Raw genomic sequence first — 16,236 nt, 5'->3', positions numbered from 1 at the left:
GGCAACCCACTATCGCGTTATGGGGCCGCCTCAGATGCTGCTGTCGCGTTTGCCTGCACTATTTGAGTGGTTAAACGGCCAGGAACAAAGCGATAGCTGTTCCTGGCCGTTAATCCCGGGTGTCAGCTGCAATACGCTGCTGACACCCGCTGAGTATGGAGCGCGCTCCATACTTCCCTATGACGCTTATCAAGTACAGATGTAGCCATCTTTAACTGGACTCTGATAACTTGCTGCAGCAGGATATCATACAACAAAAGCCATTGAAATATCATTGAAAAAGTCAAGATAAGGGATCTAGCCATTGTTTATTTAATGCGTTAAAAGTCAAGGTAAAGATGGCTACGTCTGTATATGTACGTGATAATGCGTCAAGGGGTTAACCAGCACTCTGTATACTTTTTTTCTTTGAGAGAACACCCCCATAAAAGACCAATTTTTTCGTGCAATTTTGGGTGGTCGTCTCAAAGAGGTTTCACTATACAGACACACACACACACACACACACACACACACACACACACACACACATTTTCTGTAAAAAAATCAAAAGTAGTTTATTAATGACAAGTAGAGTAAACAATTTCATAACTAGAGGTAACATAAAAAACAGCATAATTGAAGTTCCAGCAGAGTATAAAATCTTTCAAAGAAACAAGGCTTCACGTTTCTGCCACTGAACAAGAGGAATTAAGGACTGGTAGCTGGCAGGCTTCTCTGTGGTATCCTAATCTCCTGATCTATTATTTATGGCTTGCGGATCGTTTATGATGCATATCTACGTCAAATGGACAAAAAGGAGGTGAGGGAGAGTGAGAAATAGAGTGAAGAGATGTAAATATATATATGATCACATGCAGGTAAAAAAGAATGAAGTTTAAACAAAATATATTGCACAAATATATATATATATATATCTATCTATTTATGAGTGTATACATGTCACTCAGGAGAATGCAAGTATAATGAATAGAGAAAACCAGCCCATCAACCGTTCTAAACACGTTACTTAATAGCTAACCTAAACAAAACTACTACACATTTCCGGAACCCCACCATTTGTCACATCTATTACACATTCAATGCAAATAAACTCAATGTTACTTATTTGCACATAGCTTGAGTAATTCTTAGGTCATAGACACTTTTCTCCTTTACATGCTGGTACTCTAGAAGTGTATGAATGACAGGTCTACTTTAGAAATACGGTTTAAGAATTCATAACAAAATTCTAGATGTGATGACATTATATATATATGTTAAAAAATATTCTCAGAGGGGAGGCTTGTTAAGAGTAAAAGTTAGGAATGACTCATACATGACAGAATGTGTGATACAGAGAATAACAAGGGGGTAGAGTGTCAAGAAAATCGATAATGGAGGAGAAATGTTCTTATTATACTCAGAGGGGAAAAGAAAATGAGGAATGAGAGTGACCATAAAATATATTTGGGAAACCAAACAGAGCTGCGGTGCCATTTGGACGGTAAAACCCTGTGCATACTTTATTACTGGTTACAAAAGCCTCTGAGGGTCAGGGGTTTGAAAAGGTGTTTGACGGCTGTTGCTATTCTTCATTTGGTGTAATTGATTGTTGAAAAGCTCTGGAGAGTCTAATTTGGAACATATTGCAAGAGCCGATGTATTCCCCTTCTTGTATAGCAAAAACAATCCAAGCTGGAGGTGCCTGCAAATCTATTGCAAACCCTTCTGATTCCCAATGGGTTAAGAGGTGACTCCCAGACACCCCAAAAGATAAATAGAGAGCCTGGCTGTGGACTCTTTCCTGAGCGAGGCCTTGTAGCAGCACATCCTGAGTAGAAGATAAGAAGTGAAAGGGGGCCATCCTAAGCAAGGTCTCTCATGAACACTTCCAGACACAAATAGCCAAACTGCCCCCAAAAAACATGTATAGAAGGTTCTTGACTTCATGAGTGATCTCAAAACCAAAGCCTTCTCCAATCACCACGTGCCACGAGGACCCAAACTTCTTGTCCATTGTCTCTTTTATCATTTTTGCTGCACTCTGAAAAATATAAAGATTGAGCATTTCAGAATATAACAAGTCTCAGGTCATTTTCACTTAAAGGGACTTTTCAGTTTTATGTAAATAAAGCTTATTCATTGTATAATGTTTTGTAGCATTCTAATATACGTTGTGCTTCAATCCCTCACGATTTTTCAGATTCAGTTCATTTATATCTAGAGTTTTTGCACAGGTGATTGTTAGAAAACACAGCTCTGCCAGCGCGGTTTCTATTCACTACGCAGCCGCTACCTGTCGCCTCACTCTTAAAGGAACAGTGTCATCACAAATTATTTTTTTATATGTTAAAGATGTTAGTGCTTTATTAAAAACGTTTATATTTATTTGTGTGTTTGTGTTTTACTTTTTCTTATTTTTACACTTTTTCTTCCCTATGGGGGCTGCCATTTTTTGTTCCATTTCTGTATGTGTCGATTAACGACACATACAGACATGGAATACGGCAGCCACAGTCCCATAGGGACTGCGAACGGCTCCCGTCCCATTCACTTGTGTGTACGGTGTCTATGTGGGAACTGCGCATGCGCCGCTCCCACACAGTCCAATTTGAAATTGGCGCCGTCCGGCGCCATTTTCCTGTGGACCGGAAGTCGCGGCCGGACAGTAATATTACTACTTCCGGTCGCGGCTTCCGGACTTGTGCACTTGGACCAGCGGCAGCAGACGGAGCGGACGGGCCGGAGGGAGCCGCGGCGGCAGGAGCAGGTAAGAGATTTCAATGTATGTTCCGTGTTTGTGTGTGTTTACTACTGTATGTAAACCTACTACACTGTGTGTTAGCTCAAAAAATGGCGACACACAGTGTAGGAGGTTACACCGTTCAAACCCCTCGTTTATCCCGGCACTAGCCAGGATAAAGGAGGGGGGGGATGCTGAGAGCTCACTAGAGCGAGGGCTTTTCACCCAATGTTGCAATGCTGCAATTTTGGGAATAGCTCCATCTAGTGACCAGAAATGGGAAATATTATAAATTAGAATTAATTTATAATATTTCCTGACTCGTGAAAAAAATAAAAAAAATTTGAACAATGTTTAATCACCCACACACTAAATGTTTAATTAAAAAAAAACAAACATGTTTTTCTGGCAACACATTCCCTTTAAGCCTTTAGAAGTAAATCAAGAATGTTTCAAGTCACCGACAGCAGGCAGGGATCTTGACAATGGTCAGGAATTAAAACACAAAGAAAGTTGCATTAATTTACATTGTACATCAATTATAATAATAATAATCTTTATTTATATAGCGCCGACATATTCCGCAGCGCTTTACAAATGGAGAAGTAGCAAACAAGTTAAATGACAAATAATCAAACAAACGAACAATAAGACAAAAGAAGAGCGGTCCCTGCCCCTATGTCCTCTCATGTCACGTCCAGCCTTTATATCTTGGGCTGCACAAATAAAGTTGTCTGCACAGCATGAAGTTGAATGCCATCACCATGACCCATAAAAGAGATTGTATGGTGCGGGCTCACGGGCTGAGTGCGCTCCATATTCAGCGGGTGTCGGCTGTGTAATACAGCCGACACTTCACTGAAACGGGCGGAATCAATTTGATTCCGCTCGTTTAACATCTTAAATGCCGCGATCAATCGTGACTGCAGCATTTAAATTGTTAGAATCAGGGGGACAATCCCCTCCAATGTGCCCTCGGCCCCCCACAACGCGTTCACGGGATACCGATGTTCATTATTGCAGCCTGGGGACCTGATGAAGGCCTCCAGGTCTGCCATCTTTGTACTCCTTTGAAGCCCTGACTCTGTATCTGTAAATACTACAGCTCGTCAAGTTATGGCTCTCAGAATATGGCGATACAAAACTTTTTTAAGCAAATAGTTATTTTTCTTGTAAAAGTGGCAAAACATTAAAAAAAAACATACTTTTGGTATCGCCGTAATCGTATCAACCCATAGAATAAGTTGAGAATATAGTTTTTACCGCCTGATGGACTGCGTAAAAACAAAACCCCCCAAAAATGGCGTAATCGCCCCCCCCCCCCCCATTTCACCACACAAATAATTTCTTCTCAGCTTCCCAGTACATTATCCTGTATGGTGCCATGAAAACCTACAACTTGTCCCGCAAAAAACAAGCCCTCATACAGCTATGTGGACGAAAAAACGTAAAACTTATCATTTTTGGAAGGCGGGGAGAAAAAAACGAAACTTAAAAACGAAGATTGGCCATGTCATTAAGAAGTTATTGTGTACATCCAGGCAAAATGAAAACTTTCTAGTGCTCCTCAATCCTCATGTGCAGTAGCTGTGTGAAGTACTTAAAGGATATGTACACCTTTGAAATAGTTTTCTTTTTAATAAAAATTTCTGTTTCTAGCGCTGAAACCTGTATCCGTTAGGTCAATGGCACTGTCAATGGGTTCAGTGACAGCAGAATCGAGCTGTTACCGATCACAACTCAGATGTGATCGTTAACAGGTGGATCCGCTGACACTGAACCAGTAGGTGCCGCTGACCTGACAGATACAGGTTTCAGCGCTAGAAACAGAGCGTATTCAGAATACAAAAGCAACTGTATCTCAAAACGTAAAAAAATTGTAATTTAAAAAAAAAAGAGGTTTTGGAAAGTTCAACAAAACGCATTGATTGAAATAATTTTTGAGTTTTTTTTAAATAAAAATGTCTAAGTAGTAAATAGCCTTTAACCTTATATTACAGAAGCAGAATTGTCAAATGCAAGATATTGATGGTTCTTTGCTGCCCGGGGCCAATCCTTGCATTCCCCACTCCATATTGAATTGCTTAGGATTGCCCCTATTTAAACCCCTATTAAACCCCTACATAAACCCCTATTTTCATGGAGGAACCCCCCGGAATTTGCTTTAAAGCCACTGTCTGGGAACCCCTACTTCCATTCCTAATTCAAAGCAGCTGGTGTAGGGAAGGGGGGGGGGGGGTAGAATTGTATAATTATTGCCCTGAGCTATATTCTTGCCTAGATATGTGGACTACTTTGCCAATGATCTTCGAGCAGGAAGTAGTCCATCCCTACTGTAAAAGTAACGACTCCTCCTGATGCTTTCTCCTGAGGAACCCATGACCAGGTTCCAAGGAACCCTGGTTGGGAAACACTGCCCTAAACTGTGACAGTATGGTGTGAAACATCCTGGAAGTGCTTTAGTGAAGCTTCTCCCTTTACGGTAACTACAGAAATGAATGAATCACAAGTCCTAGAGCAGCTTCACGTGGAAGCAGTTATGAAAACAGGTTTAACCACTTCATGATAAGAAGCTTTACCCCCCTTTCTGACCAGGCATATTTTTAAGTTTTAGCCATGTGCCAATTTAACCCCTTGGAGACGCAGGCTGTTTTGGCCTTCTGGCACAGTCTATTCTTTCAAATCGGACATGTTACTTTATAACTTCGGAATGCTTTTACCTATCCAAGCGATTGTGAGACTGTTTTCTTGTGACATATTGTACTTTATGTTAGTGAAAAATATTTGGTCAACAAATTTAATATTTGTGAAAAACACCAAAATTTGGCGAAAATTTGAAACAAAGAGCATTTTTCTAAATTTAAATGCATCGCCTTTTAAAACAGATAGTAATACCACACAAAATAGTTGCTAATTAACATTTTCCATATGTCTACTTTATATTTTCCATATGTCTAATTTTTTTTGCCGAAAATCAATGGATTTTGGAGCGCAGATTTTGCTGGAATGGTTTTTGGTGCAATGTCGTGTTTGCAATGCCCTGGAGGGAACAAAACAGTGAAAATCCCCAAAAGTCACCCCATTTTGGAAACGACATCACTCTTTTTCTAGGGGTATAGTTAGCATTTTGACCACACATGTTTTTTTGAGGAATTTAGTGGAATTAGTCTAAGAAGATGAAAATCTCCTTTTTTTCTGAAAAAACAGAGTTTTTTAATTCTTACAAGGAATAAAGGAAAAAAAAAAAAAAGCACCTCAACATTTGTAAAGCAATTTCTCCCGATTACGGCAATACCCCATATGTGTCAAACTGCTGTTTGGACCCACGGAAGGGCTCAGAAGAGAAGGAGCGCCATTTGGAGTACAGATTTTGCTGGAATGGTTTTCAGGTGCCATGTCACGTTTGCAGAACTCCTGAGGTACCAGTACAGCGAAAATCCCCAAGAAGTGACCCCCATTTTGGAAACTGCACCCTTCAAAGAATTTATTTAGGGTGTGATCACTTATATGCTTTTTGGGCAAATATTGGCGAAACTTCGGCCTGCCCTTGAAGTGCACCAGGGATTCGTCAATTAAAATTTCTTTGTCTGGGGTGTAGAGGTCTGAAAAATTTTGGGAGAAAATATTGAGGGGCCTAATTTTAAAAAAAGTCTGTTCGAATTGGGGTCATCCTGGGGAGGTGGGGGGGGGGCATTGGGTGTTGTCATTAAAGTGCAAAAATGTATGGAGAGCCTCAAAGCGGTGTCGGGTCATAGTATTGCGGTACAACGGACAATGATACAAAATGTCCGTGGACCAGTAGGCTCTCACTTCTGGCTTTTTAGTGAGACCCATGTGGAGTACTTACCCCCAATATTTTTGCATTTTTTAACAATTCGTTGGTTCCCAGCGATTGGGCTGAGCATAAAAGGAGTTGGGGTTTTCAGCAATAAATTGGTGGGCATAAACGTTGGTTTGGTCCACCACGAGCTGTATTAAATTGTCGGTAAAAAACAATTAAAAAAAAGTCGATTACAGGCAGCCCATTCTGTTTGCACATAAATTCTTGCCGCATTGACACTGACGGACAAGTGACGCGACGGACGCTACAGACAGACACTGACAACGGATTGACGTTGACAAGCGGACACGACAAATGGACGTAGACGAGCTAGACAACTTCCTAACAACTAAATCTAATTATTATTTAGTGATTTATGACGGAAAAAAACAAAAAAAAAAACAAAACTCCCTTATACACTGGGAGGTGGTGGGAGTCAAACAATGGGAACAGGGGAACTGAAAATTAGGGTTTATTCTCTGGCGCAGAAAACACGATGCAGGCTCTGACCTCCAACTTCTCTTCACCAACTAAGAGATCAGAGCCTGTATCCGGTATTTTTTCACAAGCCCTGGAAGAAAACGCACTGTGATTGGTGGGTCTGAACAGACCCATCAATCACGGCAATAGACCGCTGCTATTGGTCCATTGCCGGTCACATGGGACATGGGGCTAGGAGGGGGGAGACTAAAGTAACCGTTCCCGGACTGAAATATAAGTCCCGGGAACGTGTTTTTTTTTTAAACTATTACAGTAAAAACAATGTGTTTGGTGAATCTGTACAGATTCACCGATCACTTCGATCGCCTCATTGGACCGCTTTTACGGGTCCGTTGACGGTGACTGGGGAGTGTTGGCTGTCGCGGACAGCTGCTCTCCTGGTTCCCGGTTCACACTAACACAAAGTGTTCACCGGGAACGTCTCAGTAACTGTACGTCCTGGTGCACGAAGTAACTTCCCACCAGGAAGTACAATTGCATCCTGGTGCGTGTACGGGTTAAATGCAAATTGTTGCTCTATTCCTATTCAAACCTACAAGTATTTGGTTTTGTTTTACTGAAAACATATTTGGTTTCCATATTGTGTAAACAAAAAGTGCTACATTTTACTTTTTTTTTAGAATATGGAAGGAAGAAAGAAAAACCAAATGAGAAAAAAAGAAAGTGAACATGTGAATTTAGGTACATATTAAACAACTTCTGCCGTCTTCAGTCATACCAAATGTATGTGCATTTTTTTTATACGCTGGGTGCAAGGTGGAGCTTACAATGAATGGGGCGCAAACTGGTTTTGAAGAGCAAATTTTGCTGACACCATTCGACCAAAATGACTCTTTTTCAAGGCTATGGAAACCTTTGAAGACTTTTTATAATTAAAACAATGTATTATAGTGTGTGAAAGTGAGTAAAATGTGTTTATGTGACTCCATCTTGCATGGAGTATCCATCTTGTCTTAAAGAATCCATTTTGTGTTTGAAGAATCATCTATTTCTTTTAAAAGAAGTAAATTCATGCTGGGATTGTCTGAATAATTATATGCTTTTTATTCCTTAGCTGGAGAATATAGCTAAATATTTACCAGTTCTTTCGTTTCTGCTGCCCCATACCGTCTGGGAACACAGTTTGTGTACCATTTTTGTTATGAGGAATAGACTGGTGATATGGCAGCTGTGGGGTCATTATGACCCATCAGTCGTGGTGACAATGCATGTTATGGGAAATTGTAGTCTTACAAGTGAATAGCCTTTCATGCTCGTGATTGGCTCAGCACGAGCAATTACCCATTGTATGTAAATGGCTGAGATAGAGCCAACGTCACATTGTAAACGATTGGCTGAGCTCAAGGCTACTCCCCTTTTGAAAGAGATTATTGTAATTACATTCTGTCAATAAAGCGGAGATGGATATTTTGGGTATACAAGCATTGTCTCTGTCTCTCTTACTTCTCTCTGATGTATCGATATAACATATAGATATGGATCTGGATAAGTGTACTGAAGGGTGTCAGTTGAAACACCCATCTAAAATGTCAATCTAATATATTTTGGCCAGGATTGCGTCAACATAATGTTTAAAGAGGCTCTGTCACCAGATTTTCAAACCCCTATCTCGTATTGCAGCAGATCGGCGCTGCAATGTAGATTACAGTAACGTTTGTTTTTTTTCAAAAACGAGCATTTTTGGCCAAGTTATGAGCATTTATATATATTTATGCAAATGAGCCTTTTTTAAGTACAACTGGGCGTGTTTAAAGTGAAGTACAAGTGGGCGTGTATTGTATGTGTACATCTGGGCGTTTTTACTTATTTTACTAGCTGGGCGTTGTGAATGGAAGTGTATGATGCTGACGAATCAGCATCATCCACTTCTCTTCGTTACCACCCAGCTTCTGGCAGTGCACAGACACACAGCGTGTTCTCGAGAGATCACGCTGTGACGTCACTTCCTGCCCCAGGTCCTGCATCGTGTCGGACGAGCGAGGACATCGGCACCAGGTGACAGAGGCTACAGTTCATTCTGCAGCAGCATCGGCGTTTGCAGGTAAGTCGATGTAGCCTCTGTCGCCTGGTGCCGATCGTGTTTCTACGTCGGTCACTAACGGGCCTTATTCCGATGCCATAGACTTTTTACGTCGTGGCATCGGAATAAGTAAACAGAGCAGGGAGCTGTCAAATCTCCCTGCTCTCAGCTGCTAGAGGCAGCTGAGGGCTGGGAGCGTCCCTGCTCTGCCGTGTGAGATCGATATTAGTATCGATCTCACACGTTTAACCCCTCAGATGCGGTGCTCAATAGTGAGCAACGCATCAGAGTGGTTTTGGAGAGAGGGAGGGAGCTCACTCTCTCTCCCACCGACACCATTTAGATCTGCGCAACAGTTAAAGCGGATCTATCCTCAGACTATGCTACTTTATGTAAGGGCAGTATTGAGTGGGGACAGGTCCACTCTCCTATTAGCCCAAACAGCACAAAATAAAAATATATTGCCTTTTGGCTAATAGTAGCGATCAAAGCATAGAGTAAACTCATAGTTATAAGTCCGCTGTATTCATGAGGGGGGCGCCCCCTCCTACCTCTCAGTAGTATTGATGGCTGGCTGCTATGTATGCAGATTCACAGCAGCCCGTCAATCACTACTGAGTGGTGAGGAGTGCTCCCCTCATGAATACAGCGGTCTCAGAACTAAAAAATGCCTCATTAAATTGAATTACTCCCAAGAAAATATATTGTAACATGACATTAATTATAACTCAAGAAACAGTGAGATTCTCTTTAAAAATAATCGTTACATCTAAGACCAGCTTTAGAAAAGTAAAGGGGATTATTGCAGTGTCCATGAGTAGAAAGTTCTTGACCACCGCTGCACTTACAATGGACTAAAACACCAGTGCCAATGTATTGTATATAGTACAAGTCACCAATGTGCTATCATTTTACAATGTACCATCCATGTAATTCACTTGCAGAGTAGTATTCTAAGCCCACTGCGTGCTGTATAAATGACCGCAGTGGTAGGAAGAGTCTTTTATCTTGGATGTGAAGACTGAAGTTACCTCATTATTACTGGCAAACTTTTCACAGGCTGTAACACAAAGCTCCATGGTTTCTACTCGCATCTCTTCTGGCATGTCTGTGTGCTGGAGGGAAAAACAATGGCTGTTACAGCAAGTTTTTGGCCAGAGAAATGCTGTTATTTAACACTTCACATATTATCATGATTAAATATAACTGTATATACTACATGGCCAAAATTATCTGGACACCCCTCGAATTAGTGGGTGTGGCAATTACAGCCACACCCATTTCTAACAATCTTCATTGACAAATATTAGCAGAATAGATCATTCTGGGGAACTCAATGACTTTCACTGCGGCACTGTGATAGGGTGCTACCATTCCCAGACAGTTTCTAAAGTTAGAGGTGCCTTGTTCAACTGAAAGTGTTGTTGCTGTGAAGTAGAAGCATCTAGAAGTAACAACATCTTAGTGGTAGGCCACACAATCTGTCAGGACGCAAGCACACAAAAAATGCCTAATACCGAGTACCAAACTGCCTCTAGGAATTCCATCACAAGGACTGTTTGTAGGGCGGTTCATAAATGGGTTTTCCATGGCCAAACACAAGCCTAGTTATTATGGACAATGCAAAGCGTCGACAAAAGTGTTGTGAATCATATCACCATTTGACTCTGGAGGAATCTAGGTACTGATAATAGTCTGGGGCTCTCTTTTTATGGATTGCACACCTTAGATCCAGTGAAGGGAATTACAGCATGCAATAATGTTCTAGAGGTAGTTTGCTTCTACACCTGTGGCAATGTATGTGCAAAGCAAGGTCAATACACAAAAAGCTTTTCTGAGGCTACATTCAGATGAGCGTAGTTAACCTCAGACGTGAAAAACTGCAGTTTTTCTCGTCCGAGGTGCACCTGTGCGGGGCGCGTTGTCACGGATCTCTCAGAGACTAGTCTATGGAGGGATGTGTGACATGCAGTAAAATAGTACATGTCCTATTTTTTCATGGACCCTTCACACGCTCTGTGGAAACAATGGTCGTGCGAATGGCCCAATTGAAGTACATAAGTCGGTGTGACGGCCGTCGTTTTAACGGCCGTCACATGGACTACATATACGCTCGTCTAAATGAGCCCTAAGTGTGGTGTGAAAAAGCTTGACTGGTTGGCAGAGCTGTGACCTCAACCCCATTTAACACTTTTGAGTTAAACTGAAATTGAGGACCTCAATAATTCTGTTCTTCTAGAGGAAAAGTGGTTTTGAGATGTTCAAAAAGCACATATGAATTTAATGTCTGGATATCCACATACTTTTGGTCATGTAGTATGTGTATCTATGTATTTACACACATGTGTATCCACACAAACAAACACAATGTTGTGAAATTCTTATAGAATACGTCTGGAGCACATTAAAATTTACTTAACTCAAAACCGTATCTAAATAGAACATCCAATACGCATGGCCAAAGCTGCAGATACTACAGTCCCCGATCAATTTGAGAGGCTAGTGGCATCTGTATCTGTACTAAATTATATCTATTCCAAAGATGATTGATCAGTGGGGATATGACTACTGGAACCCCATGATTTCTGAGAATGGGGCACCTGGTCCCTTTTCCTGGTGGAGTCATCTCTCTCTATTTAAGTCTTTGGGTGATTCAGATACAGCTGAGTAAAAAAGTGATGTTTCCATATGTCCATAGACTGGTCTCTTACCAAAACTGATAGATTCATAAACGGATACCCATTGTGAGACGGACTGGGTCAGGATGAGTGTTCAGAGTACTGAGCGTAAGGAACTATCCTGAAAACGGCGAATCATTGAAATACAAAGTATATAAAACAAGATGTATAACTTTTCATTATAATAAAATATATTGAAACTGATTCATATATCAATCACACTATTTTGATATTCATATTTTAATGAATCTCAGTCAATGTCGTTATTGTTTACATAGGTCATAATATCTGTCGATAGTAGCTAGCCTGCTAGAATAAAACGACATAAGGCCTAGTTCACACAAAATTCTTTGGCGCTGATTTTGACGCGGAAATCGTGTCGGAATCAGTGCCAAGAAATGGCCAAAACCGCCTCCCATTGATTTCAATGGGAGGCAGAGGCGTTTTTTTCTCAACAGTGGCTTTTAGCCGCTCTCGGGAAAAAAAAGCGGCATGCTCTTTCTTGCTGTTGTTCTGCCTTTGACCTCCCATTAAAATGAGAGGCAGAGAAAGCGTTCTTTGCCTTTTTGCAAAAAAAATAAAAATGCAGCGAAAACCACGGCAAGAAAGTGCAGGCAGGTCAAAATCGGCCTCAAAATTCCTGAAGGAAATTTGAGGCAGATTTGTTTTGCCTGCAAAATCCTCCGTGTGAACAGGGCCTTAAGAGAAAGTCAAAACAGCAAAAAGGAAATGGAGATATATTACAAACATGCTAAAATTGACATCTGCTTATGGCCATATTTTAAGAGTTTCACTTTAAAAAATAAACAGTGCTTATTTAATAGGTCTAGCACTCCTTTTAAAACCGGTGATGCTGGAACAAATGTCTTATTACCCGTATTAATGGGAAGCTGTGCATTCTCTTGTAGTCCGCTTCATCCTTCTTGCCCTCTCCGGGATCTGCCATGACTCTTCCTCCTCAAGTAACAGCAATTAGTGTTGTGCAAAACAGAACATAAAGTGTAGATCCAGTCGAGCGTTCGTGATCAAAACCCTAAAAACACACACAGAATATATAATGTAGCCCAAGCTACGGTATACCAAATGTCATTGTTCATCTGCTCTCTCTTTTTCCCCGCTTCCCCTCTCCTATTAAAAAAGATGTCTTGATCTTTTTATCAAACATTGCAACGAGTCCTGGACCAGAATAATACATTCAGAGGAAGGAAAAAATAGTATGAAGTGTTAGAAATGTTCTGTGTGTGAACTTCAGTGCCACTAGTGTGCCAGATAATATTATTTTTACTTCCAAACAATAGCAGGCTAAACATTAAAGAAAACAGCTCTTCTTTGTATCTCCAGGGCAACCAGCAGATAGGATTGTGTTCAAAGAAAGAAATCTACGAAGAAAAAAATCCTTTAAATGTTACAAGACAGTTGCCAGGAGAATGATATTGTATACATTTAAAGGGAACTGGTCATGCACATTATCCTGCCTCGCATGAAGAGCCCACGCAGCGTAGGCAAACAGGAGTCTGGAGTATAGATTAGAGGCCGCTACCTCCACCCACTGTCTGTTTGCTCCGCCCACTCTAAGCAGATTAACAGCGGTCTCCCTATGTACAGTAATAGGGTGACATCTGTTAATCAGCGGAGAGTGGGCAGAGCAAGCGGCAGCTCATGAATACACCGGACTCATCTCTGCCGATGATGCCTTTTCTCTTCATGTAAGTTCTTAGAAACGTCTTCACATTAGCAGATAAGTGACAGACCGCGGAAATCAGTGTGTCTGTCACTACATTATGCTGTCCTCACTGAGCGAAGCATAATGTAGCTGACCGTTTCCCTTTCAACGGATACCTTAACATTAAATACACCTGTGCAAGCGATCCGGAGAATGACTAGCTTAAATAACAAGCGTATAAAACTATTCAAGGTGTTCTCACCAGATACGGTGTCAGCTTTTAGAGAAGTCGGAGTTGGTAAAAATAGATCAACTCCAACTCTGGCTTCAAAATATTTTTTTTATATATATTATTAATATATCCGTTCTGTACGGTTTGCTTTTTTTGACGGAATCAATAGCGTAGTCGACTGCGCTATTGATTCAGTCAACAAAAACGGAATCCTTACGGAACGGAGACAAACGGAAACCATTATCAACGGAAGTGTTACCATTGAAATCAACGGTAACGCAAACGGAAGCTATTTTTCCGTTTGCCTTTCCGTTGTTGGGTTCCTCCGATGGAAAGGTCTGATGAACCCATCAACGAAAACCAAACACTGATGTGAACACACCCTTACTGTATCAATAATGCAGTAAATTCAGTAAATTCAGAACGCGATGTGCAGAGAACTGCATCACTGATTTCTAGCGCGTCCAGGAGTGTTACAAGTCCAAAATAATATGTCCCCCCTCTCACCCAAAAATGTATCTATATACATGTACAGTTATTAAATCATACCACTACACCAGATGAAATATTATCTACATACTGTTACTAAACACAACTCACTATTATAAAGACCAATATTATCAATAATAACAGAATATATGGTCCAAATACTACCACCAAACCATAACCACAGTGAGTAAATAATACCCCCATACTGATACTGAATAATACCGCCACACCACAACCACAGTGACTGAATAATACCCCCATACTGATACTGAATAATAACGCCACACCACAACCACTTAGTGACTGAATAATACCCTATACTGTTACTGTATAATATTGCCACACCATAACCACATAGTGACTTACTAATACCCCATACGGTTACTGTATAATATCGCCACACCATAACCAGAGTGACTTAATAATACCCAATACTGTTACTGAATAATACCTCCACACCATAACAGTGACTGAATAATACCGCCATACTGTTACTGAATAATACTGCCACATGATAACCACATAGTGACTGAATAATATGCCCATGCTGTTACTGATTAAAACTGCCACACCATAACCACATAATGACTGAATAATACCCCCATACGGTTACTGAATAATACCACCACACCATGACCACATAGTGACTGAATAATACCTCCATACTGTTACTGATTAATACCGCCACACCATAACCACAGTGACTGATGCCCCCTTTAGATAGTGCCACACACAGCCCCATATAGATAGCGCCAAACAGCCCACCCACTTAGTATAGTGCCACACAGCCCCCCTTGTAAATAGTGCCACACAGCCCCCCTTGTATACAGTGCCACACAGCCCCCTCTTGTATACAGTGCCACACAGCCCCCCGTGTATACAGTGCCACAGCCGCCCTTCTTGTATGCAGTGCCACACAGCCCCCCTTGTATACAGTGCCACACAGCCCCGACTTGTATATAGTGCCACACAGCCCCCCCTTGTATATAGTGCCACATAGGCCCCCTTGTATATAGTGCCACACAGCCCCTCCCTTGTATATAGTGCCAAAGCCCCCACTTGGGTATAGTGCCACATAGTCCCCCTTACTATAGAGTGCCACACAGCTGCCCTTGTATATAGTGCTACACAGCCCCCTTGTATACAGTGCCACACAGCCCCCTCCCTTGTATATAGTTCCAAAGCCTTCCCCTTGTATATATATTGCCAAACAGCCCCCCTCCCTGGTATATAGTGCCACACAGCCCCCTCCCTGGTATATAGTGCTACACAGCCCCCCTTGTATATAGTGCCACACAGCCCCCCTTGTATATAGTGCCACACAGGCCCCATTGTATATAGTGCCACACAGGCCCCATTGTATATAGTGCCACACAGGCCCCCTTGTATATAGTGCCAAAGCCCCCACTTGGGTATAGTGCCACATAATCCCCCTTACTATAGAGTGCCACACAGCTGCCCTTGTATATAGTGCTACACAGCCCCCTTGTATACAGTGCCACACAGCCCACCCCTGTATAGTGCCACACAGCCCCCTCCCTTGTATATAGTTCCAAAGCCTTCCCCTTGTATATATATATTGCCAAACAGCCCCCCTCCCTGGTATATAGTGCCACACAGCCCCCCTCCCTGGTATATAGTGCTACACAGCCCCCCTTGTATATAGTGCCACACAGCCCCTTGTATATAGTGCCACACAGCCCCTCCTTGCATACAGTGCACACAGCCCCCCTTGTATATAGTGCCACACAGCCCCTCTTGTATATATAGTGCCACACAACCCCTTGCATATAGTTCCACACAGCCCTCCCCTTGAATATAGTGCCACACTGCCCCCTCCCTTGTATATAGTGCCACACTGCCCCCTCCCTTGTATATAGTGCTACACAGCTATCCCCTCTTGTACATTGCCACACAGCCCCCCCCACCCAAAAAAACATTATAATATTGCACTTACCCAGCCCAGTTTCCGCGATGGACGGAGCGGTGCACAGGCTCTGGTCGGGACGCACACGCAGATCAGCATGACGCAGTGACATCATCATGCCGGCCTGCGCAGGGAGTCTTCCCAGCGCATTATACGCTGAAGTCCAAACATGGCCTGCAGC

At 41.9% G+C, this 16,236-nt stretch overlaps 1 protein-coding gene across 2 annotated transcripts in view; it reads right to left on the bottom strand.

Annotated features, from left to right (window-relative positions):
• Positions 1 to 531: 531 nt before the first annotated feature.
• DNAL4 (dynein axonemal light chain 4) overlaps positions 532 to 16,236 on the bottom strand; it is a 37,421-nt gene continuing 21,716 nt past the window's right edge. The window contains exons 1-4 of one of the 2 annotated variants that reach the window (XM_075833561.1): positions 12,619 to 12,702; positions 11,778 to 11,865; positions 10,098 to 10,181; positions 532 to 2,026 (exon numbers count right to left, since the gene is read on the bottom strand). In XM_075833561.1, the coding sequence (XP_075689676.1) occupies positions 1,862 to 2,026; positions 10,098 to 10,181; positions 11,778 to 11,795 (267 nt within the window). In that variant the 5' untranslated portion in view covers positions 11,796 to 11,865; positions 12,619 to 12,702 and the 3' untranslated portion in view covers positions 532 to 1,861. Of the gene's footprint in view, positions 2,027 to 10,097; positions 10,182 to 11,777; positions 11,866 to 12,618; positions 12,778 to 16,236 lie in introns of those variants that run through there. The other variant, XM_075833560.1, reaches the window with a different exon arrangement.

This window comes from Rhinoderma darwinii, chromosome 7 (assembly GCF_050947455.1).
Source record: "Rhinoderma darwinii isolate aRhiDar2 chromosome 7, aRhiDar2.hap1, whole genome shotgun sequence".
In the NCBI taxonomy this organism is placed as follows: Eukaryota; Metazoa; Chordata; class Amphibia; order Anura; family Rhinodermatidae; genus Rhinoderma; species Rhinoderma darwinii.
The sequence above is the reverse complement of the archived record's forward strand: the minus strand, read 5'-3'. Positions and strand labels throughout refer to the sequence as shown.